This window comes from Equus quagga, chromosome 4 (assembly GCF_021613505.1).
Source record: "Equus quagga isolate Etosha38 chromosome 4, UCLA_HA_Equagga_1.0, whole genome shotgun sequence".
Taxonomy (NCBI): domain Eukaryota; kingdom Metazoa; phylum Chordata; class Mammalia; order Perissodactyla; family Equidae; genus Equus; species Equus quagga.
Genome location: NC_060270.1, coordinates 79,365,002 through 79,390,504, shown reverse-complemented (window position 1 = coordinate 79,390,504; position 25,503 = coordinate 79,365,002). Strand labels below are relative to the sequence as shown.

The following is a 25,503-nucleotide window of genomic DNA, read 5'->3' as shown; positions in this document are numbered from 1 at the left end:
ATTAAAGAATTATGAAAATTTTGTTTAAAGTTGGAAATTTTCTGCAAATGTTAGAACATCTTTAGAATGGGAGTGTGAATAAGATACACAGCACATTCCTTTGATTTAAGAGTCTTGAAAACTTGTCACTCTCTCTCTCATACATTTTGAAGTCATTATTTTTATCCCCAGACCACATAAGATGACTTTTATTTATTTGATGTCAACGTTTTTCCTCTCATATTGGTTTTCTTTTTCAACAGATTTAACTAAATAATCTTTAATGTTGATTCTATTCTTTCTAGAGATCCTAAACTCTGTGATTTTAGTGGAAAATCAGCAATACACTATGTGTCACAAATAGAGAGTTTTAGGAAACAGCAGTTATTGGACATTCTAATGAATTGTATGCCAAAACCAGGTAAATATTTCTATTCCCCTTTCAAAGTTCCCCAACTATAAAAACTCTGTTAGAAATCTTTCTTCTTCTACATGTATCTGATAAATCCATTTAAAGAAATCAAGCCAACAACTGTTTACTGCACAGTGACTCTGGACAAGGCCTATGGCTAGGTGTTCTGAGGGATGCCAAGAGGTCTAAGACATGGCCCAGATTTTCGCAAGTGTTCAATATGGTCAGGAACACACCACATAAGTCAGAGGAGAAAGAGCTTGTTGTGGACTTGAAAGGGAAAGAGGGACTTCTGGTCATTTTCGAATGTTGGACAAGATATAAAAAGAAGAGAAAAAGAGAGAAGTTTTGATGTAGATGGAGAGAAAGAGTCTGAGCAAAGACATAGGAACAGCCTCAGAGAAAAGTGTAATGAAAAAAGTGCCTCTGAGTAATGTGTGACTTTGTGAAAGCTGCTTGACTGTATTGTTTGACTGGCTTTTATTTGAAGTTTCCGGGAAAAGAGCAAGGCCGTACACAAGAAGCTTTCATGAAGAGATGAACCTCAATCTAGTTCTTGAAAAACAATGGGATTTGACTTTATGGAGCAGAGGTACCATACTGTAAGTGCGCATGGTTTACCCGAGGGGCAAACAGGAGACTAGAACCAAAAGTTCATGTCAGGGAAAAGGAACACATAAGATCAGATACATAAAGAAACTGGGTCCACTGAGGACCCATTAAATGCCAAGCTGAAGGACATGATTTTTTTTCAACAAAACTGAGTCCCTAAAGAATTTTCAGCCAGGGAATGATGAAAGCCATATTTTAGGAAAATTAACCTATTCTTATTGTGTAGAACGGATTCAAAGGAAGAGACTCATGGCAGGGAGCTCTATCAAGAAACTATAGAAGTGCCCAAGAGTGTGGTGATGAGCACCAGAAAAAGAGCACTTGGGCATGGTGTGGTAGTGGGCCTGGAAGGTGATGTGTATGGTGAGTCAAAGAGATGTTGTGAAAGGAGAGTTCACAGAGCTTGGTGATGTACAGTCGGCAGAGGAGACACACAGTCAAAAGTTGAGAGAGTTGAGTCAAACGTGATTCCAAAGTTCCAGCCCTGAGAAGTGGGGGAAGGAAATATAATCAACAAAATAGGAGAACACTCTGGTTTGGCGAGGATATTGAAGGCGATGAGCTCTAAAACATTGCATTTCATGGAACCTTGGGACTTTCAAGTAACAATTTTATGTAGGACAGGAGTTGTGAGGATTTGTGGAAGAGGATGGGTCGATATGCTAGTTTGGGAGTTCTCTACAAAAAGGAGATTGTGATGACCTGAGAGTGGGTAATATCATTGAAGGATTGATGATGGTGAGAAAATTATAGGGGGCTGAGCCAAGGAGGTGCCCCCACAGTTAGAGAGTGGTGTGCACAGAGGCACTTGCAGAGTGAGAGAGGGAGGAGGAGAATTGGGAGAGAGTTGCATGAAGGATGGAGTGGGAAACAGTGTCAAATTGGAAAAGAGGTTACAAAGCAGATGTGGGAAGGAAGTGAGAAGTTTCAATGGCAGGACAGAGACAGAAGATAGATAGCAGAGTAAAGAAGGAAAATATAGTGAGGAAATGGAGAGTCTGAGTAAAGATCACTTGTTCAACTTTGTTTCAGTTACAAGATAGATGGAAGAACCATTGGAAGAGGAAGAAGTTTTCGTCAAAGAGCCCATGCTTATTTGAAGAATCAGGATAGCAAGGGGGGATTGCATATGAGAGCAAGGCCCCTGAGAACCACCTGAGAGTTCACTGTTTGGTGTTCAGAACTCTGTCAATTTAATGTGGCTTCAAGTGCTAGACAGGAAGTGTGCTTGGAGTAGCTGAGTGCTTTTATCTTTGGTAGCTAGAGCAAAAGTAATTTCCAGCCTGTAGTCGGGGATTTCACTGAGCAACTTTGCCTGACTTTTTTTTTCTTAAACAAACAAACAAAAACCCATCTGTTCTGTGGACTCTTGTCCTTACATCTTTTCCTGTGAAAATTATCTCCTGAAGTTTTGTCAGGATCCCAGACCACTATTTCAGGAAATCATTGACAAAATGGAACTGATTTTAGAACCTAGAGTTCTATCTTCCAGTGAAATTAGTGAAAATTGCTGGAGTCTTATCAAAACACGTTATTATGTTTCTTTTGGCAGAAAGACATGCTGAATCATTGCTTGACATTTGTCATGATACAAACTCTTCAACTGATACGATGACAGTGACTAAAAACCAAAACATAACCTTACAAAGTATAAGCGGCAGCGAGGTAAGGTGCTATCTTTAAAGGAACAAACTAACAAAAAATGGATAACCTACCCCATCTCCTACTTCCTTTGTTTTGCTTGAATGTTTTAGACCTGAGACTCATGCATTGTGTGTGTGTGTCTGCGTGTGTGTATCTAATACCACAGAATATTGTTGAGGTTGAATTCATACTAAATAATAAAATGCAACTTCTCTTTATGTAAGTTAGTGTGCAAAAGGAGAAGATCCTAATCTGATCATGTCAAATCCATCACAGGATACCACAAAGGAGGTGCCTTCTTGGTCCTGGTTGTCCCCCCTGACCCATGAAGAATGACTCCACAAAAAGTCCCTCATGTTACAGTAACAGAACTAGTAACATATATTATGATCCACTGAAAACTGTGGAATGATATCCAAGACACCACAAACTGGTAACACTGATTGCCTACAGTGAGAGAATTGGAGATGAATTTTGCACTGTGTACTTACTTTTGAATTTTTATAAAAATTAACATAGCCCAAACAGTTAAAAAGATTACTATTCATATTTTATTGGTAAGGAAAAACGTGGCCACAAATTGTTTATTTTTAAAAGTTAATGAGATATGGATATAATATTTATAAACAACAGTGGGCACTTTTGGAGAGGGTGGAGTAAAGAACTTTCAGTCCTTTTCTCCTTCCAAAAATCATCCCAAAACAACAAAGAAAACAAAAAACAAAAATTTAATTTTTAAAACTTTTTGTTTTGAAATGATTATAGATTCACAAGAATTTGTAAAAATAGTACAGAGAGGTCCTGTGTAACCTTCTCCAGCTTCCCGCAGTGGGAACTATCATCATAACTACAAGAGATTGTCAAAACTGGGGAGTTGATATTGACACAACACAATTAACTAGACTGCAGACCTTGCTCAGATTTTACTGGTTTTTGCATGCGTTCCTTTTTGTTTCTTTCTTCTGTTTGCGTGTGTCTGTGTGTACAGCTCTGTGACATTTTATCCCCTGAATCACCACAATTAAGACACAGAACTGTTCTGTCACCACAAAGGAGTCCCCTCCTGCTACCCCACCCTCCCCATTTCCTTAACCCTTGGCACCCACTGATCCATTCTGCGTCTCTATAATGTTGTCATTTTGAGAATGCCGTGTAAATGGAATTATCATACATGTAAACTTTTGAGATTGGCTTTTTCCACTCAGCATAATGCTCGAGAGATCCAAGTCAATGTGTGTATCAATGGTTTCTTTATATTGCTAAGTGCTATTCTATTACAATTATATTTTGTTCCACAGTTTATTTAGCTATTCACCTGTCAAAAGATGTTTGGGTTGTTTCCAGTTTGGGGCTATTACAAACAAAGCTACTAGGAACACCCGTGGCCAGATTTTTGTACGAACTTACACTTTCATTTCTCTAGCATACAGACCCAGGAGTCCAGAGTCATATGGTAAATGTATGTTTAACTTTTTAAAAAATTGCCCAACAGTATTCCAGAGTGGCTCTACCATTTTATATTCTCACCAGCAATGAATGAGAAATCCAGTTTCTCTACATTCTTGCCAGCATTTGGTACTGTCAGTAATTTTTATTTTAACCATTCTAATAGATATATGGTGGTATCTCAATGTGGTTTTAATTTGCATTTCCTTAATGACTAACGTTAAAAAATTTTTTTGTTTATTCACCATCAGCATAAATTGTCTGTTCAAGTACTTTGTCCGTTTTCTGATTGGATTGCTTATTTTCTTAATGTTGGGTTTAGAGAATTCTTAATATATTCTGGATATGTGATTTGCAATTGGCATCTAGTGGGTAGAAGCCAGGGATGCTGATAAACATCCTACAAAGGACAGGATAGGCCCTCCACAGCAAAGAACTATCTAGCCCCAAATGTTGACAGTGCTGAGGCTGAGAAACCCTGCTATCTTTACAGTGAGTGTCGTGGATTAGAAATTGACAAACAAAAACATATTTACTTTTTATTTTTTTATGGTATGTTTGATCAGTTTTCTTTTTAAAAGGACTAAAAAATCCCATCATATTACTACATTTTTTCCATGCAACTTTAAAACATTTTTTGACCTTTCACTCTATATTTTTCTTATTATGGTTGAAATAACTTTGGACTCATTTCTGAGGGAGAAACAGACTCTGACTATTCAACTTGTCTTTTGTTCCCTAGTGCTATCTCTAGGGTTTAAATTGCAAAACCCAAGGTTATCCTCCACTTCTTTTCTTTGAATGAAAGCTGGCTTTTCTTTTTGGTTGTCTGCAATCGTTGTTTATAGTTTACAAATATAAGCAGCTGCCTTGCTTGTAGGATTGCTCCTGAGAGGTTCTTTATAGCCTCTCCCAATGCTTTTTCATTTAAGGAGAATCTTTTTTGCAAATTTAATTATGTATGATTACGATGCCTCTTTTCTCTCCTCTGTGTTTGGCATTCTGTTTGCAGATCAGAATGCACGGCTCCACTTCTCGTCTATTGTCACCTCCCGCCTTATTGTCAACAGTTTATGAAATCTGTCTGTGTTTGGGATATGCTGTTCTAATATTTTCTCTCCTTCACTCATGACTGAGTGTCATTATTTCAATTCTCCTCCTTGTGGCACCCAAGCACGCCTTAAAGTCTTTCATATTTAGCATTCTAAAAGAAATTGGAAAATTCTGGGCTGTTTCTGTTTAGCATCTTCATTTCCATGATAACCTTCAAAGTAGATATTATTCCTTACATCCTTTTTGTTTGTAATGCTTATGTTTTTTCAATCTATTCTATGGAAGAAATTTTTGTCAGACATTTGTCAGTCTCACACATCTTTTGTTTTTTCCTGTGCAAAACTTATAAATTAGGTTTAAGTATCCTTTCTCTTAATTTTGCTTATTGTTATTCTTTTCTTTCTGGTTCTTGTTGAGATTCTCTATTTTGAACTTTTCACAGTAACAGGAAAGCAAGGTGGTTAAGAGTTCTGGAACCAGACTTCAGAGTCTGTGTGTGAATCCTGGCTCTCTGTGAATCCTGGCTAGCTATGTGACCTTGGGTAAATTACTTAACTTCTCTGGGCCTCATGTGTAAAAAGAAGACATTAATTCCTACTTTTAGGCACTATACATGTAAATACTAGCCATCATTATGGACTTTGTAGATAGGTGCCCATACTCTGTGTCTTCTAACTTTTCCTGAAGGACCGACTAATAAATGAACTGAGCAGTTGAGGCTGACCACAGGCAATTAACCAACATAGAAACCTGAGGTGAGAAACAGTTATGTCTTTAACACTTCCAAATGAGGGCTGCTATTTTCCAAAGTTTAGCATAAAAAGTTCATGGAATCCCTGTAATTACATGAAATAGTAGAAGTCTACTTGGAGGTCCCATGGAGTATTCTAGACTAAGATTCTGAACCAAAACTATATATATATATATATATACTAAAAAGAAAAATTCAATGGTCAATAAGCATCTGAAACTATCTCCAACTTTTCTACTAATCAAAGTATGCACATTCCAACCACAACAAGATGACCAATTCCATATATTACGTTACTAAAAATGAAGTGCTGGAGGGAGAAGGTGTAGTGGAACACGCTCATGTGCTACTGGTAGAGTGCAAGTTGTAAGTGTAAACTTTACTTTTAAAGCCGTGTGTGTAAAACACACTTACAATTTTTCATACTCCTTGGGTCAATAATTCCATATCTAGGAATCTGTTCTAAAGACATAATGCATAATTGCAAAGATGTTCATGACACTTTGTGTAACAATGAAGAATTAGAAACTATCTAATAAGCATTATGGCACTTACCTTGTAAGACTCATGGGGCTCAGCAAATACTGTTAGGACCCTCTCACAGATATTTGTAGAGGGAAGGAAATTTAAAATTCCATTAAAATGATGTTTGCTTAGTCAATTGCTATGTAACTTATACTCCAATGAAAAGGCCAGATACAAAATCGTATGATGCAACTATATCTTTTAAATACTTAGGAAGAAGACAAAGAAATATGATTTCTTTGTTAACAATGTTTGCTTTTTATTTGTAGGATTATAGGTGATTTTCTTCTCTGCTTTTTTAAAAATACTTTTTTGTATTTCCATACAGTCTTAAAAGGGTAACCCTCCCCCCTTTTGTAATTGGATGAGAGGGAAAAGAAATTTGTCAGATATTGGTAGAATTTTTTAAATGCAGAGCAGGATAAGCAGTGAAATGGACAACAGTCTAGGGTCAGGTGAGCCATCCAGTCCTGCCCTCTGCCGCTGACAACCAGGACTGAGTAGGGCACCTAACGTTTGCCCGGAGGCAGAAAATGCTTTAAAAAGTACATCCTGCTGCATAAAAGTAAGGTACGACAACTAAGTTACTATGACTGAATGCCTAAAGTATTTTAATGGCAGTATAAATGGAGGGTTTTTATTTTGGTTATTTTTTGTAATAAGTAAAATGAGCAAAGTGAAAAAGAAAAGATTCCCAAGCTCCCTTGGGAATTAATGAATGCAATAGCAGAGGCTTTGTGATAAAGACTGCCTGCTTGTCTGACAGGCGTCTGCATTTAGGGCAAAGACTTTTTTTATTTGACACTCTTCTTAAATAGGTGGTTCATCCAGATCATAGACGCCAGAGAGCTAATCGTAATGTCCAGGTTGCGATGGGATGTTTTAACTACTGCTCGCATTTATCACTGTTCCAGACGTCCAAAAGGGCAAAATCATTAGCAACAACTTCTAATGAAGGAAACTATCAACAACAACGAACTCTAATGAGAAAATCTTTCTTCTTTAGAGAGTTTGGAGTAGTTTTTATAAGTTGAGTTGGTTTTCAACCGTGTTTTTCAGCATAATGATTATTTTCTAGAGGGTAAAAAAGAAGTTTGAGAGTTTGTGTGCCATGATTAGATCAGAAAGCTGTCAGAGAGAGAACTTTAATCAGCTTTGCTGTCTCCTTTCAGTCAAGGGTTCTATCTGAGGCTTCCATACGGGGCAGGGATTTCCACCCTCCGCATTTGTAAATGATGCTCCAGGAAGGCATTATGGAAAAGGTTCCTTTGGGGTTGTTCACTGTGACTGTGGCCAAAGGATTCTTTCCAGTTACCCACCCAGATGGAATTTGTGGCAGCTTAGCAGCCTGGATGCTGACATGATAAAGCATAAAATATTGAATTTCTGAGTGTCTATGTGATTTCAGCTTTGATCTTTGTTTTTGATTATGTAATTAATCACGTCCACGTCTGTCTGAGCCTGGTGCTCCAGGAACAGATACTTTCCCATTATTTTAGCCCTAAATACTTTATCCCATTTAAAAGGAATTCACAGTGTGAAATTTTAGCCTAGAAAAATCAACATTCACTCTGCCAACAAAGTAGTACATCGAATAACTGAGTCTCCATTTTATGATATTTCAGGAGTTTGACCAAGACGATGACTGTGGTCATTCCATATTGGTTAGTGAAGGAGAGCCAAGTGCTGACGGACAAGACCCAAGACCCAGGACGGAAGGTATCTGGCCTCTGTCCTTGATGTGTTTACAAAAATAACTTTGATTATTTGGATTTCCCCCCTAATTTCGGTAGCACTCAGTGTAGACCTTTGAAAATACATAAAAGCACATGGGAAAGAAAACTCACTCGTATTCATAGCCTTTTGTCCGTGTTTGAATCTGTGAGTCTTGGCAACTTGCCCCTGCCCAAACGGGCATCCCTCTGCTGGCTCTTCTCTTTGTTTCACCCCATTCCAGCTCAGCCAGCCATTCTCTGCCCCTTTCCTTTTTATTTGATAATATCTTCCACCCATCTCTTTCCTCTCAGAATCTTCCATCAGCCCCAGGGGTCTGTTCCCTTCCAGAGCCAGGCATTTGTCCATTAGCTGTGGTCCCAGAGCTCCTCCCTTGAGGAGAAGATGGGGGACTGAACAAGGCACTAAAGCCCCAAGTCTCAGTCTTTCATTCTACGAGGCCATAAGTCTGGAACTTTCCAGAACAACACTCATTCCAAATATGTTATCCTGTCGTACCCATAAGCGTCCTTGCATTTAACAGACCACAAGGTATTTGCAGATTCTTGCTTCAGAAAATAGCTGCCACACCTATCACATTTGTTGATCATCTGTTCACCTATAAACTTCTTAGGTTAAACATTTATTTGAACTGCTCCAGTTTCTCTCTGGCAATTTTCTGACGCCAGGGAAGCTGCCCTCTTGGTTGTCTGTTTTCCCTCATCCCTGTGAAGCTCCCTGAAGGCTGCAGCGCTGTCGTAGCCGCAGTCTCCCGTGGCCTCCTGTGCGATGCCGCCCTCTCCTGGGGAGCCTCCTGCCTTTCGCAGACTCACTCAGAACCTCCTTTCCCCAGGCTGAGGGCAAAGAATGATTTCCTAACATTTGAAATGAGTAACACCATGAACACCGAACCTAATCAAAATAAACAAATCTTGGTCCTCTTCCCAACAGTCCTTGCGGTCTGCCTTTGACTTTCAAAGACCTCAAAGCTGAGTTCTCAGAAGCCCAATCGCGTCCCAAGAACCTTCCAAGAGGTTAAAGAAAGAGTTTGTTCTGCTCAATTTGGAGATGACTTGCCACTTGAGGAGCTAGTAATTCTTTTTAAATCTATTTGTGATATTTTTGGTTTTCACATAGGAGCCGTAAGACTTACGCAGCATCTCCACTAAGCTCTTGCTGTTTTAAGCTTTAATAACTTGAGTTACATATTTGAAAGAAGCAATTATTTTTCTGATAAAGTTTCCTCTCACAATTGAGAGTCTTCAGTTCAGCGAGCTACTCTTTCAGTCATAAAGTCTGAAATAAAAATATTTAGGGCATTATTATGCATTGTATTCATCTTAAATGTCAATAAATCTCTTTAAATCCCATTTACATGTTTCTAACATAGTCCAAGTCGTTAATGTTTAAAGTGCTTGTGTTCTTTATGAAGACTTTATGCATATACTGTGCGACTATTTGTTGTGGATATACACGTTTGATCATTCAGTTTATATCTGTTTTTCCAGTGTGTTATTATTCTATTGAACAAGGAGCACCACTAACTAATATATATACACACATATATATGTTAAATACAAACATATTATATACATATATATACATATGTATATATACGTATATTCCATAACGTTTGGATCTCTCTCCAGAAGTTAGCTAAGTGCTCCTGCAGCCTGCATTTGCTTTTTTATGGGCTTTTATGGATGGTAATGTGTAAAATACAATTTATAGACCAATCAAAAATTCCTCGTCCTTTTCCTTAGTATAAAAATCTTCTTACATTCCCCAATCAGCTATTTTCACAGAACATAGATGAAAACCTTGTAGACTGAAAATTGAGCACGTAAAATTACTCTTTTCAGTGGCTGGCCCTGTGGTGCAGTGGTTAAGTTCTCATGTTCCTCTTTGGTGGCCTGGTGTTCACTGGTTTGGACCCTGGGTACGGACCTAGCACTGCTTGTCAAGCCATGCTGTGGCAGGTGTCCCACATATAAAGTAGAGGAAGATGGGCAGGATGTTAGCTCAGGGCCCGTCTTCCTCAGCAAAAGAGAGGAGGATTGGTGGCAGATGATAGCTCAGGGCTAATCTTCTTCTTCAAAAAAATTACTCTTTTTGTGAGTGAATAAGAACCTATTTCCTGAAATTACTGGGCTAAAAGAAACTTTTTAAATACAATGTATATCCATCAGGATTGTTAGTTGCAAATAACAGAGTCTACCCTAGTTGGATTAAAAAGGAAGGAAGTTTTAAAAGGTATTAAAAAGTTCACAGGCCATTGAAAAACCAAAAGAGAGGAACCGAACTCTGGACTGTCAGGAAGAATTCTTTTAACTACATCTCAAAACCGACCTCCAGTCACCCCCAAATTGTGCTGTTTCTGCCACAACCAGGGAGCTGCTCCCACATCAGCCTTTGACCCCCTCCCTCTGCTGACACCCACATCAGCAAAAATGATGCCTATACCTTATCTTTTCTCTTGTACCTCACGTGAATCTGTCTCTCAAGTTAGCTTTCTGAACTCCAGTGGCAAAGGAGGCTGGAAAATGTAATTTTAAAACATCCTGTGTTGAGATTCACAGTTTAGGAAATTATCAAAATTTGGAGAGAGTATCCAAATATTTTGAACCTCGACGCCCATCAATTTAAACAGGACAAGTAGCAGACACAGGAAAAGAAGACTTTTCTGGGGAAAATGATTTTTCTTCATTGAGTGAATTAGGCTGGGCCAATTTTAAGTTTTCATTTTCCTAATGGTTTTAACATTAACAAGTTACTGATCATTTTCTGACTTTCATGAATGTCATTTTCACCTCTTCTGAGAAGAAATTATGTTTCCGACTCTGTTTAAATGTTGGCTTTTAGTTTCTCCCCCCTGTAACATTGTCTGGTGGGGTTAATTCGTACCTCCTGATGTGGAAAGATACACTCAGACAGGAGCAAGCATTTTATTTTTACATGTGACAATAGATTATTTTTCCTGGCCCACTGGGTAGTTTCAGAGGCTCCCACGACCAAGCACAGTATTCAAGAGACAGAGAACGTTTGTATGTTCCCAGCTAATTTCAGTGTCAGAACAATCTACGATCTTTTTTTCCCCCTAATTGAGTACCAACAATTGGGATAGGGCCATTAGCTTTTAACAATTTCTAAAAATGCAAATATCTCTTATACTTGCTTATTGTATCTTTGTTTCTTGGTTTAAAAAAGAAATCAACCAATTAACAGGCACTGGAACACATTACATTTGCTTGAAAATATTCAGGGTTTATTAGTCCTCGATAATTGTAAAAGTACAGTCATTCTTAAGAACGTGTTCACGTGAAGACACTCTGCAGTTTTCTAACCTCCACAGCAAAGTACTAACTGCTCTTAGCCTTTGTACTAGAACATCCTTTTCACTGACACGTTAGTCATTAGGAACGTACACTATATGTTTTTCTTACTCTAACATGTCAGCTAGGTTTTTGCACTCAAGAATGATTACAAAAATGTTATGAAAGACAGCCATCTTCCTTTCATACGTGGCAGCAGCCTTGAGCATGTCACACAACCTACGGCAATCACTTTCTGCGTCTCTAAAATGAAGGGCTTGGATCAGATGACCTCTAAGTTCCTTTCAACTCTGTAATTCCAAGTATCTCATTTCGTTCTACAGGAATAGTGTGGTGGTAAGATTTTTGAAAAGTTAAAAAAATATATTGACGATTCCAAGAAAACTTCATTTTTAGAGACGTGTTCCTTGCCGTCATTTATATTAGAAAACATGCAATCATGTTGTCCTAGCTGAGAAACATCAAGAAAACCAAGGGCAGATATGTTTCCATGACACCACCAAATGTAATATTGGATGACATAGATAGTAAATACTATTATCATTTGCCTGGTTGTAAATAAAACTTTTCTTTTTGTAAATGTTTACTGTTTTTTTTTTAATGCATTAGTCTCCTAAATAACAAAGGCATAAAAATGCTTTCACTATGGTGGTTCTACATATTTGACAAAATATCCAAAGTCCTTTAAAAATAATAAAAACCTACTAACTGAGATAATGCTGATGATGATAGCTATTAACTGACTTTCCCAAGGTCACCCAAGAAGTGGCAGAGGAGCAATGTAGACCCAGACCTGTCTGATTCACACCCACTCTTATCTTCTCTGCTATGCTTTTTCCCTAGCATTCCATCAGTGGAGCTGATTAACACTGTAGCTCCTCTGGGCACACGCAGACTGAATAAATGGCTCTCACAAATACATGAATACCAGGACAAGCACTGCGTCCTTCTGGAAAGACACTCCTCTGTGTTCCCATAACACCACTGGCACACTTCTATCACAATGCTTACCTCCCTCTAGTCTTTGTTTTCTTATTTATTGTCACTGCTAGGGCCACAGCGGCACCTTGTTTATTTCTATATCTTCAGCACAAAGAGTTGTGTTTGGCATATACTTAACAAAATTTTATTGAATGGAAAAAAATAAATAGACGAACAAACCATAAAGGACAGGTGATTTTGGTGTGGTTCACACTAGTTTTTCTGCATAAATTTGTTTAACATGTTTGTAAGCAAGCATTGATTCTGTAAGTTGGAACTTTCTGTCTTCAGGCTTATACTGGGAATCATTCCATGGAATCAGATAGGAGATGACCAAAATGACAAATATGAGCAAATTCTCATTGGACAAAATAATTATCTCGTATTAAGTCTCAGAACAATCCAGTGATTCCAGTGAAGTAGGTGTTATCAGTTACACTTTACAGAAGGAGGCTTTGTTTTCTCCATCAGGGGACAACACTGCTTGTCAGAAAAATTAATTTTACACCTGGAAAGTTTTGTTATACAATTTTGTGCTCTTTAAGCAAGTATTTATTTAGGACCTATGATATGCTGGACAGGAAAGATACAAAGATGGCTAAACCTCAGTCCCTCGATAATGTCCATAATGTAATCATTAAGAACAGATTAGCCAAATAACCCAAAAGAAAATTCTTGGTTACTACTGGAATTCATTACTTCCTTCTTCTTTCTGCTATTGTCATGCCTTTATATAGGTGTCGAGATTATTGTTACTTTTCCAAGAGATGTCAGTCAACCCCAAGAAATGAGCCAAGAAGATTTAAAAGAAAACAAGTAAGCAATATTTTTTGAAAGGTTAGTTTGGAATTTAAGCATGAGGTGATACTAGTATGACAACTTACATTGTTAGTAATTCCACCCAAAAAAATTCTAAAGCAGGGGTCGTAATAAATATTATTGTGGCAGGGGCCAGATAATAAATATTTTGGGCTTTGTGGCCCATGCAGTCTCTGTTGGAATGATTCAGCGCTGCAGTTGTATCTTGAACACAGCCATAGAATATCTGTAAACAAATGGACTGGCCGTGTTCCAGTAAAACCACAGAAACAGACTGGAAGCCGGATTTGGCTCATGGGCCATAGTTTGCTGACCCTGCAGCAATGCTACTCAAAATGTGGTTCTGGGCTCCTTCTGTTACCAGTCAGTACAGAACTTGGACATTTAAATGTTTAGAAAGTTGTATAGCAATTTGACTGATAACAAAGAAATTGGGGCTTATTTTCATAGTAATTTACTTTTATTACATTTTACAGAAATATCAGTCCACAACGAACTGGAAAATTTAAAAACTGATCCTTCACTAAAACTAATTTGAGAAACACTGGGCTGGTTGATGTCTTTGTAGAAGCAAAAGGGTGCATTCCCTGTGCCTGCCCCTCTGCCCCTCTGATTTCTCTGCTCAAGGAAATAGAGACTAGGAAAACTAAAGTGCGGGGTGCAGAGGGCAGATGGGGTGGGGAGTGAGCCAGACAGTGGAGAGGTCTTGTCCTTTCAGGAACACCATCATTCCACTTGGAAATAGTTCTCCAGACTTTCTAGTGATGTCAGGCTGGATTGAGGACTTGAAACCCAAAAGACATGGGGAATGAGTTTTGAATCAAACTGTTTCCTTCCCCTTCTAGTCAGATAACTGCAGCGCATGGAGAATGGGCGCGAGCACATTCTGTTTCTCTTCCAAACGAACTTGAGATGGTGGACCTCAGGACAAAGACGCTGACCACGAGGCCTTTACTTCTGAAGAAACAGGAAAGTTCCAAGGAGCTCCATGATGTGAACTCGGGCTTTTTGTGGCCGAGACCTTGCTTAGAACCAAACATCTCCAAGTCTGTAGCCAGAGAAGATGTTTCTCACTTTCTGAAAGGGCAAGAAAGAAAATCTGAAGGTGAGTTGAACACTTAATTACACAGTGATTCCTTTATTCTTTTGGTCAACAAATATTTATTTGTGGTGCCAGGCACTGTTCTAAATGCTGGAAATAGAGCAGTGAACAAGACAGACAATAACCCCTGCTGTTGTGGAATTCACATTCTAATGTGGTTGGAGGAGGGGACAGACAATAAACAAACCAGTAACATATATAGTACATTGGATGGTGATAAATGCTATGGAGAAAAATAAAGGGGAAGAGTGATGAGGCAGCTGGAGATTTTAAATAGGGTGAGCAAGAGGAGTGATGTCAGCATACTGTGGAGTGAGTTGTTCCCTTTGTCTCTCCTCTCTAAGTTACAACTAAACGGACATTCATTAACCAACAGAGGATTCCCTACACAGCACAAGAGGATGCCTGAGAGGTCCACGCAGCCATACACCAGAAGGTGGGTGGACTGGATCTCCGGGAAGCAGGGGGACTAGGTGAGTGGACCTCTCCCCCTCCCTGGTGGCAGCGATCCAGGTTGCAGGTCATCACACAGTGTCCAGCTGTGACTGTAAGAGCAGGCGGGGGCAGCCTGGCCTGCATGCAAATGCTTTTGGAGTGGTGCAAGAGCGTCCACCATACCATGGTGGTCCTGCCCATGGGGACACTCCCCACTGAGTGGTGTCAGCTCAGCCCCCACAAAGGAGCCCTGCCCGCCAAGCACAGCAGCTCAGCAAAACTGCCCGCAAGTGCAGAGCCGGCCTGCATGTGAAAGAAAGTGCCTCTCCCCTCCTGCCCGGTACAGCAGCTCAGCTGGTCCCCCTGCCAAGTGCAGCAGTCTCACTCACACGAGAGCGACCTCCAAAGGAACCCTTATCAGGCTTTCAGGAGATTTCTCAGCAAAAACCGTACAGGCTAGGAGAGAATGGAATGACATATTCAAAATACTGAAAGACAAAAACTTTCAGCCAAGAATACTCTATCCACTGAAACTATCCTTCAGATATGATGGAGAAATAAAAGTTTTCCAAGATAAACAAAAACGGAGGGAGTTACTGCCACTAGGCCTGCCTTACAAGAAATGTTGAAAGGAGCCCTCCCATCTGAAACTAAAAAGCCAAGGTCTACAAAACCTTGAGTACGGAGATAAATAGAATAAGAAAATTACTGCTCTATGTCAGAATAGGTTAGTAAACACTTGCTTATAACAAAAAAGATAAATGGAAGGAAAACATCAAAAATAAGTATAAATACTTCAATTTAGTCACAAACTCAGCACAAAAAAAGAACAATTTGTGGCAACAATAACTTAGAAGGGGAAGAGGAAAGGGATGGAACCTACTTAAGTTAATGGAGATAAGAGGCTATCAGAAAATGGACCATTTCATCTATGAGATCTTTTATACAAACCTCATGGTAACCACTAAACAAAAAATCAGAACAGAGCCACAAATCATAAATAAAGAGAAAACTGAGAAAACCGTCACAGAAAATCACCAAACTGAAATGGCAGTCAGAAATACAAGGGAAGGGGCCGGCCCCTTGGCTGAGTGGTTAAGTTCATGTGCTCCGCTTCAGCAGCCTGGAGTTTAACAGGTTCGGATCCTGGGTGCGGACACGGCACCACTCATCAGGCCATGTTGAGGCAGCGTCCCACATGCCACAACTAGAGGGACCCCACAACTAAAATATACAACTATGTACTGGGGGGATTTGGGGAGAAAAAGCAATTAAAAAATTAAAAAAAAAAAAAGAAATACAAGAGAAAAGAAACAATGAAAATACAGAACTGGTTAAAAAAAGAGAGAGAGAGAGATAAAATGGTAACATTAAGCTCTCATATATCAATATCACTCTAAATGTAAATGGATTGAATTCTTCAATCAAAAGACACAGACAGGCTGGCTGGCTGGATTAAAAAATAAGACCCCCCCCTCCCCAAAACTAAGACTCAACAATATGCTACCTTCAGGAAACACATCTCGGCTCTAAAGACAAACATAGGCTCAGAGCAAAGGGATGGAAGACGATACTCCAAGCAAATGGTAAGCAAAGCAAAGCAGGTATTGCCATACTTATATCAGACAAAGCAGACTTCAAGATAAAAAAGGCAATGAGAAACAAAGAGAGGCAATATATAATAATACAAGGGACATTCTACCAAGAAGACACAAAACTTAAGAATATATATGCATGTAACACAGGAGCACCAAAGTACATAAAGCAACTATTAATAGACCTATAGGGAGAAATTCACAGCAATACAATACCAGTAGGGGACCTCAACAACCCACTTACATCAATGGATAGATTATCCAGACAGAAAGTCAACAAAGAAATAGTAGATTTACGTGAAACGCTAGATCAGATGGACTCAGTAGATATATATATAGAACATTCCATCCAAAAACAGCAGAATACACATTCTTCTCAAGTGCACGTGGAACATTCTCAAAGACAGACCATATGTAGGGAAACAAGGCAAACCTCAATAAATTTAAGAAGATTGAAATCATATCAAGCATCTTTTCCGACCACAATACTATGAAACTAGAAATCAACTACAAGAAAAAGGCTGGGAAAGTTACAAATATGTGGAGACTAAACAGTATGCTACTGAACAGCCATGGGATCAATGATGAAATCAAAGGAGAAATAAAAAAATACCTGGATACAAATGAAAATGAAAACACAACATACCAACTCTTATCCTCTAATAGGATGCAGCAAAAGCGATACTAAGAGGGATTTTATAGCAATACAGGCCTACCTCAACAAACAAGAAAAATCTCAAATAAGTAATCTTCAGCTACACCAAACAGAACCAGAAAAAGAAGAGCAAACAAAGCCCAAAGTCAGAAGAAGGAGGGAAATAGTAAAAATTACAGCATAAATAAATGAAATAGAGACTAAAAAAACAATAGAAAGAACAAATGAAACTAGGAGCTGGTTCTTTGAGAACATAAACAAAACTGACAAACCCTTAGCCAGATGTACTAAGAAAAAAAGAGAGAAGACTCAAATAAATAAAATTAAAAATGAAAGAGGATAAATTACAATGGATACCACAGAAATATAAAGGATTATAAGAAACTACTATGAAAAACTATATGCCAACAAATTGGATGATCTAGAAGAAATGGATAAATTCTTAGATTCATACAACCTCCCAAAATGGAATTAAGAAGAAATAGAGAGTCTGAATAGACCAATCACAAGTAAAGAGATTGAAACAGTAATGAAAAATCTCCCCAAAAACAAAAGTCCAGGACCAGATGTCTTCTCTGGAGAATTCTACCAAACATTCAAAGAAGATTTAATACCTAGCCTTCTCAAACTCTTCCAAAAAATTGAAGAAGATGGGATGCTTCTTAACTCATTCTATGAGGCCAATATTACCCTGAAACCAACACCAGACAAGGACAACAAAAAGAAGGAAAATTACCAGCCAATATCGCTGATGAACATAAATACAAAAATCTTCAACAAAATATTGGCAAACCGAATACAGCAATACATTAAAAGGATCATACACCATGATCAAGTGGGATTTACACCAGGGATGAGGGATGGTTCAACATCCACAAATCAATCAATGTGATTCACCAGAGTAACAAAATGAGGGATAAAAATCATATGATCATCTCAATAGATGAAGAGAAAGCATCTGACAAAATTCAACATCCATTTATGATAAAAACTCTCAATAAAATGGGTATAGGAAGAAAGTACCTCAACATAATCAAGCCCGTATATGACAAAGCCACAGCCAACATCATACTTAATGGTGAAAGACTAAAAGCCATCCCTTTGAGAACAGGAACATGACAAGGGTGTCCACTGTCACCACTCCTATTCCACACAGTATTGTAGATTTTGGCCAGAGCAATTAGGCAAGCAAAAGAAACAAAAGGTATCCAAATTGGAAAAGAAGAAGTAAAACTCTCACTCTTTGTGGACAACATGATTCTATATATAGAAAACCCTAAAGAATCCATCAGAAAGCTATTAGAAATAATCCACAATTAGAGCAAATTTGCAGGGTACAAAATCAGTTGCATTTCTATACCCTAATAATGAACTATCAGAAAGAGAACTCAAGAATACAATCCCATTTACAATGGCAATAAAAAGAATAAAATATCTAGGAATAAATTTAACCAAGGAGGTGAAAGACCTATACACTGAAAACTATAAGACATTATTGAAAGAAATCAAAGAAGACATAAAGAAATGGAAAGATATTCCATGCTCATGGATTGGAAGAATAAACATAGTTAAAATGTCTGTATTACCTAAAGCAATCTACAGATTGAATGCAATCCCAATCAGAATCCCAATGACATTCTTCACGGAAGTAGAACAAAGAATCCTAAAACTTATATGGAACAACAAAAGACCTTGAATAGCCAAAGGAATCCTGAGAAAAAAGAACAAAGATGGAGTCATCACACTGCCTGACTTCAAAATATACTACAAAGCTAAAGTAATAAAAACAGCATGGTACTGGCATAAAAATAGACACACAGATCAATGGAACAGAATTGAAACCCTGGAAATAAAACCACACATCTCTGGACAGCTAATCTTTGACAAAGGAGCCAAGAACATACTATGGAGAAAGGCAAGTCTCTTCAATAAATGGTGTTGGGAAAACTGGACAGCCACATGCAAATGAATGAAGGTACACCATTATCTTACATCACACACAAAAATTAACTCAAATTGGATTAAAGACTTGAATGTAAGATCTGGAACTATAAATCTCCTAGAAGAAAATATAGGCATTACACTCTTTGATATCAGTCTTAGCAGCATCTTTTTGAATACCATGTCTACTCGGTCAAGGGAAACAAAAGAAAAAGTAAACAAATGGGAATACATCAGACTAAAGAGCTTCTGCAAGGCAAAGGAAACCAGGAACAAAATGAAAAGACAAACCATCAACTTGGAGAAAATATTTGCAAATCGTATATCTGACAAGGGGTTAATTTTCAAAATATATGAAGAACTCAAACAATGCAACAACAAAACAAACCAACCAGTCAAAAAATGGGGAGAGCATATGAATAGACATTTTTCCAAGGAATATATACAGATGACCAACAGGCACAAGAAAAGATGTTCCACATTGCTAATCATTAGGGAAACGCAATTCAAACCTGTAATGAGATATCACCTTAACGCCTGTTAGAATGGCTATAATCACCAAGACAAGAAATAACAAATGTTGGAGAAGATGTGGAGAAAAGGGAACCCTCATACACTACTGGTGGGAATGCAAACTGGTTCGGCCACTATGGAAAACAGTATGGAGATTTCTCAAAAAATTAACGATAGAAATTCCATATGACCCAGCTATCCCACTACTGGGTATTTATCCAAAGAACTTGAAATCAACAATTCAAAGAGACTTATGCATCCCTATGTTCATTGCAGCATTATTCACAATAGCCAAGATGTGGAAGAAACCCAAGTGCCGCTTGACTGATGAATGGACAAAGAAGATGTGATATATATACACAATGGAATTCTACTTAGCTATAAAAAAAGACAAAGTTGTCCCATTTGCAACAACCTGGATGGTCCTTGAGGGTATTAAGTGAAATAAGCCAGACAGAGAAAAACAAACACTGTATGATTTCACTCATATGTGGAAGATAAACACATGGATCAAGAAAACAGATTAGTGGTTACCAGAGGGAAAGGGGGTGTGGGGGGGGTGCTTGAAAGGGTTAAAGTGGCACATATGTATGGTGACAGACAGAAACTAGTCTTGGTGGTGAGCTCAGTGCAATCTGTACAGAAACTGATACATAGTAATGTACACCTGAAGTTACACAATGTTAGAAACCAACATAACCTCTATAAAATAATTTACAATAATAAAATAAAATAGGATGAGCAAGGGATAGCATCATTGAAAAGGTAACTTGAGCAAATATCTGAAGGAGAAGAAGGACTGAACCCTGTGAATATTTTGGGGAATAATGTTCCAGGGAGCAAGAAGGCGAGTGTATCTGGCCAGAGTGAGTGGGAGTAAGTGTGAGGAAAGGGGATTTGAACTGTAATGGGCATGGGCACTGATTATACAGGGTCATATAGTACGTTGGAAGGATTATAAGTGACATGGGGAGACCTCGGAGGGTGATCTGACACTCAAGTTTAAATAGCCTTTTAAAAGATGCTTTCGGAATAGCTACAGAATTACAGCTTATATCTTACATTTCCACCTTTCCTGAATTATGTGCAGCCTTGGTTAAAAACTCCTACCTCAGATTATATACTAGAAATTCTTTTTCTGCCTTCTGTATCTTTTAACCTATATTTCATGCTTTCCATTTCCTTTTCTCTCTGTGCTCCATTCTGGATAATTTTCATTTTACAAATCTTTCAGTTCACTGATTCATTTGTTGAACCTACCCATTGAGTTTTTTCCCCAATATTTTATAACGCAACAAAAATATACAGCAAAGTTGAAAGAATTTTATGGTGAACATCTGTATACCTACCACCTAGATCCTACCTTTAATGTTTTACTATATTTGCTTTATCATAGCTGTTCATCTGTCCGTCCCTCTATTCATCCATTAATCCATCTTATTTTTTTGTTGCATTTCAAAGTAAATTGCAGATACCAGTATGCGTTTTCCATTTTTTTAGCATGCTTATCATTACCTGGAGTTCAATATGTGTTTACAGAGTTTCTGTTTTGAAAAAAGTATACACTGAGTGTATATTCACTGAATTTTTACAGATGCCTGTGAAACCCAACTCCTTATCAAGATACAGAAGGTTAATTTCAGCCCCAGAAAGTTCCCTCATGCCCTTTTCTCAGTCAACACTAACCTGCCTGAATCCCCAAGGCAACTACTATGTGGAGTTTTTTCACTATAGGTTAGCTTTGCATGTTCTAGAATTTCATATAAATGGAATGGCACAGCATATATTCTTTTATGTAAGCCTTTTCTTCCCTTAGCATGATGTTTTTGAGATTCACCTATACTGTTGCCTGTATCACTAGTTCATTCCTTTCTATACCTTCATAGTATTCCGTCCTATGCATACACCACAGTTTATCCAGGCTTCTATTGATGGACATCTGAGCTGCTCCCAGTTTCTTACCGTTATAAGTAAAGCTGCTATGATCATTCTTGTACAAGTCTTTTTTTGTAAAAACTTTTCTTGTGAGTAAATTTGTAAGAGTAGAACCGCTGGGTTATAAGATAGGTGTATGTTTGGTTTTTAAGAAACAACCGGAGGCCGACCCTGTGGCGCAGCGGTTAAGTTCGCACGTTCTGCTGCGGCAGACCAGGGTTCGCCGGTTCAGATCCCGGGTGCAGACATGGCACCGCTTGGCAAGCCATGCTGTGACAGGCATCCCAAATATAAGGAGGGAGATGGGCATGGATGTTACCTCAGGGCCAGTCTTCCTCAGCAAAAAAAGAGGAGGATTGGTGGCAGATGTTAGCTCATGGCTGATCTTCCTCAAAAAAAAAAAAAAAAAAAAGAAAGAAAGAAAGAAAGAAAAAAGAAACAACCAGAACTTTCTCCAAAGTGGTTGTACCATCTTACATTCCTATGAACAACGTATAATGTTCCAGTTGCTTCACATCTTCACAAACATTTGTCAGTTTTTTAACATTAGCTGTTCTGGTGGGTGTATAACAGTATCTCATTGAGGTAGTAAGTGGTATATCATTATGATTCACTCATTTGTTTTTTTTTAATTTACTTTTTATTTTTCAAATATTCTTTGTTCACTATTGAGAATATCTTGTTTTGATGATTCCACCTTTTATTTATTTAAACTTCTAATATATTGTTATTTTATACTCTGTATTCGGTAACTCCAATATGTGAAATCTCTGTGGGTCTAAATTTGTTGTTTCTTATTTCTACTGCTTTGCACTATTGAAGGCTCTTTTTCCTGAGTGTTTGAAAATCTTTACTGTGAACTCATATTTGGTTGATGTTTATCTGTGGGAATCTGGGGCCCTACACTGAGGAGGCCTTCCTCCAGGATTTGAGTTTGCCACTCTATCTAGCCCAACACTTATTTACCAGAGAGCAGCACTGACGCCAGCCTTTCCCTTTAGGGCAGTGCTGTCTTTGATATCTGCTTACTACTGTCCTAAACCAATCAGCCTAAACTCAGGGACAAACCTGTAGCCCAGAACGTTGCATCTATTGGCTTCTTGCAATGAAGGAGATTGCACAACCGAGGAAGTATGTGCACATCTCACCAAACAAAGGAAAAAAACAGATTTATTATCATACGATTTGGGGGGAAGGGTAGAGATTAAGTGAAATTTAAATGAGGCAGTGTTTTTTAAAAAAATTAAAAATATTTTTTATTGTGGTAAAGTGTACATAACATAAAATTTGCTATTTTAATTTTTTTTTTTTTTGGTGAGGAAGATTGTCCCTGAGCTAACATCTGTGCCAATCTTCCTCTATTTTCTATGTGGGTCACTGCCACAGCATGGCTGACGAGTGGTGTATGTCTGCACCCGGGATCCAAATCCATGAACCCGGGCCACTGAAGCAAAGTGTGCCAAACTTAACCACTACACCATGGGGCCATGCCCTATTTTAACCATTTTTAAGTGTACAGTTCAGTTGCATTGAATTCATTTACATTGCTGTGCCACCATCACCACTATCCATCTCCAGAACCTTTTCATCTTGCAAAACTGAAGCTATAACTCCCCATTCCCCTCTCGCCTACAATGCCTGGTAGCCACTATTCTACTTTCTGTGTCTATGAATTTGTGTATTCTAGGTACCTCATATAAGTGGAATCATACAATTTTTGTCCTCTCGTGTCTGGCTTCTTTCACATAACATAACGTTTAAGCAGTGTTCTGATAGGCTGTATGAAAAGCTGTTACCATCAGGTCTGGACTGTGAAGTAGACTCAGGGTCTTGTTGCTTGAAATCTACAAAGTTAGCTCCCAACTCTCAGCATCCACTCTTCAGCCTCCTATCTTGCCACTCTTCCTCAGCTGTGTGATAAACATTAGCACTATTAAATGCCTCCCATTCCTGGAACTAACATGTGAAGATTTGCACACACTGTCTTTTTCTGCTGGAACATTATGCCATCCTTCAGGTCTCCCCTTAGATGCCACTCTCTCTCAGGGAGGTCTTTTTGAACCTCCCGAGACTGGATGACTACCATTCCTCTGGACTCTCGGAGGATCCTGACCTTACCTGCAACCTAACACTCCTCATGCTGAATTGTCACTGTTTATTTATGTGCCTGTCTTCACCAGGTTACGAAGGCAAAAACCATCATCGCACCTCCAAGCGCCTAGCACCAGACTTGGCGCATAACTAATAAAACATCTATATTGAATTAATAATAGCAATAACCATTTATTGAGTACCTACTATTGCAAGGCATAAATATCCACTGATATAGGTAATATTAGCACACCTGTTTTAGAAATGAGAAAACCAAGGTCTAAAGAGGTTAAGCACATGCCTAAGTCATGTAGCTAGTGAGTTACAGGGGCAGGCTTCAAACCTGGACCACCTGTCTCTGAAGCCAACGTGCTTAAGCACCATGCCTGTGTGTTCAGAGCTCATACCTTCCACCCGAGTCCCACTTTAGTTATGATGGAAAAAAAGGATACACATATTTAGTCTTGTAGCAGAGACGGGTTTAGAGAAAAGGAGGGGCAGTTGGTGCAGGTACAAACTGGAGGGAGGATGGATGGAGAGATTGAGTAGGAGATTGGGGAGACATCCTCTTCTCCCAGCCAAACCACAGAGAATCTTGAAGATGTAACAAAAACAACGACCGCCAGACCAGAGTCAACTTGGTTAGGTCAGTATTCTGAAAGGGGAGCTGCTCCAGGGATGCTGCACTGTTGTTGGAAAATGTCAACAGCATTTGTTCGCTTTTTAAAATTTGTTAGTATGCAATTTAAAAAAATTAGATGATCAATATATGTTGATTATGAAAACTCAGAAAAGACAGATGAGCAAAAATAAAAAAATAAGAAATACAAATAGAATTGTAAGACCATTTCTTCTAGAATGTACTTCCATATTTTTAAATAACATGTTTAGAATGATGGTGCTTGATTGTTCAATTTAGACCTTCTTTTTAGGGTTTCACACTTTTTCATTACGCACACACAAGCAATCTCCAGTCTTCTCAATCTTTGTGTTAAAAAAATCAATATTCAATGTTTCCATTATTATGACTAGGTGAAGTATTATTCACAGCTGAGCTCCATAGTGTTCTATGATTTTCTTGCTTTTGAGACATTGTAGGGGCCAGCCCAGTGGCACAGCAGTTAAGTTCGCATGTGCTGCTTCAGTGGCCTGAGGGTTCGCCGGTGCGGACCTATGCACCGCTTGGCAAGCCATGCCGTGGCAGGAATCCCACATATAAAGTAGAGGAACATGGGCATGGATGTTAGCTCAGGGCCAGTCTTCCTCAGCAAAAACAGGAGGATTGGCAGCAGATGTTAGCTCTGGGCTAATCTTCCTCAAAAAAAAAAAAAAAGAGAGAGAGACGTATTTATCCTGGTGTTAATAAATGCCTAATTTCGTCATTTGCTTACATTTTTGTTAGTCACCAGTTCATCCCCATCCTGTCTGATGGATGCATAAAGTGTGCATCAGTTCAGACAACTGCACGTCAGGTAATCCATTGGTTCATTTTGTTTTTGGAGACACTGCTCCTGGAACCCTCCGCCCTTCGGTTTCACTCTGTGTTGCCCAGTCTGTGGGCCTCACTGGCCAGCCATCCTTCTGTGATTCCCTCACCATCATCCTGGGAATGCCCTTGGCCCCCCGTGTACTGGATATGCACTTCCCCTTCCTTGACTGACTCCCTCATTTTAGTGAGGTACATTTTCCAGTAGCTTCCTGAAAAAGGCGCATCAATGGTAGTTTTTCATTGTCTCTGTTTCCTCTGAGCTCTTTTCTTTCTTTGGTTTGCTTGTCCTTATTTTCACATCAGAGGCTTTTCTCCCTTATCAGTTGGTCCTTGGCTGTGGTGCTGCAGGGAGCTTGTTGAATGGGCAGAGACCCCGACGGTGGGGTGAGGGATTCCCCTGGTGTCAGTGTGCATAGACAGGCCTTTCTCTCTGGCTAGTTTTCGCTAGAGAGGGATAATCCAAGCTCCTGTCTGAGGCTA

At 38.8% G+C, this 25,503-nt stretch overlaps 1 protein-coding gene across 1 annotated transcript in view; it reads left to right on the top strand.

Moving 5' to 3' along the window:
• Positions 1 to 314: 314 nt before the first annotated feature.
• The window catches only part of MAP3K19 (mitogen-activated protein kinase kinase kinase 19), a 40,106-nt gene continuing 14,917 nt past the window's right edge, over positions 315 to 25,503 (top strand). Inside the window, exons 1-5 of the mRNA XM_046659478.1 lie at positions 315 to 400; positions 2,556 to 2,668; positions 8,048 to 8,141; positions 13,186 to 13,264; positions 14,113 to 14,372. Of these exons, the coding sequence (XP_046515434.1) occupies positions 379 to 400; positions 2,556 to 2,668; positions 8,048 to 8,141; positions 13,186 to 13,264; positions 14,113 to 14,372 (568 nt within the window). The 5' untranslated portion in view covers positions 315 to 378. The remainder of the gene's footprint in view (positions 401 to 2,555; positions 2,669 to 8,047; positions 8,142 to 13,185; positions 13,265 to 14,112; positions 14,373 to 25,503) is intronic.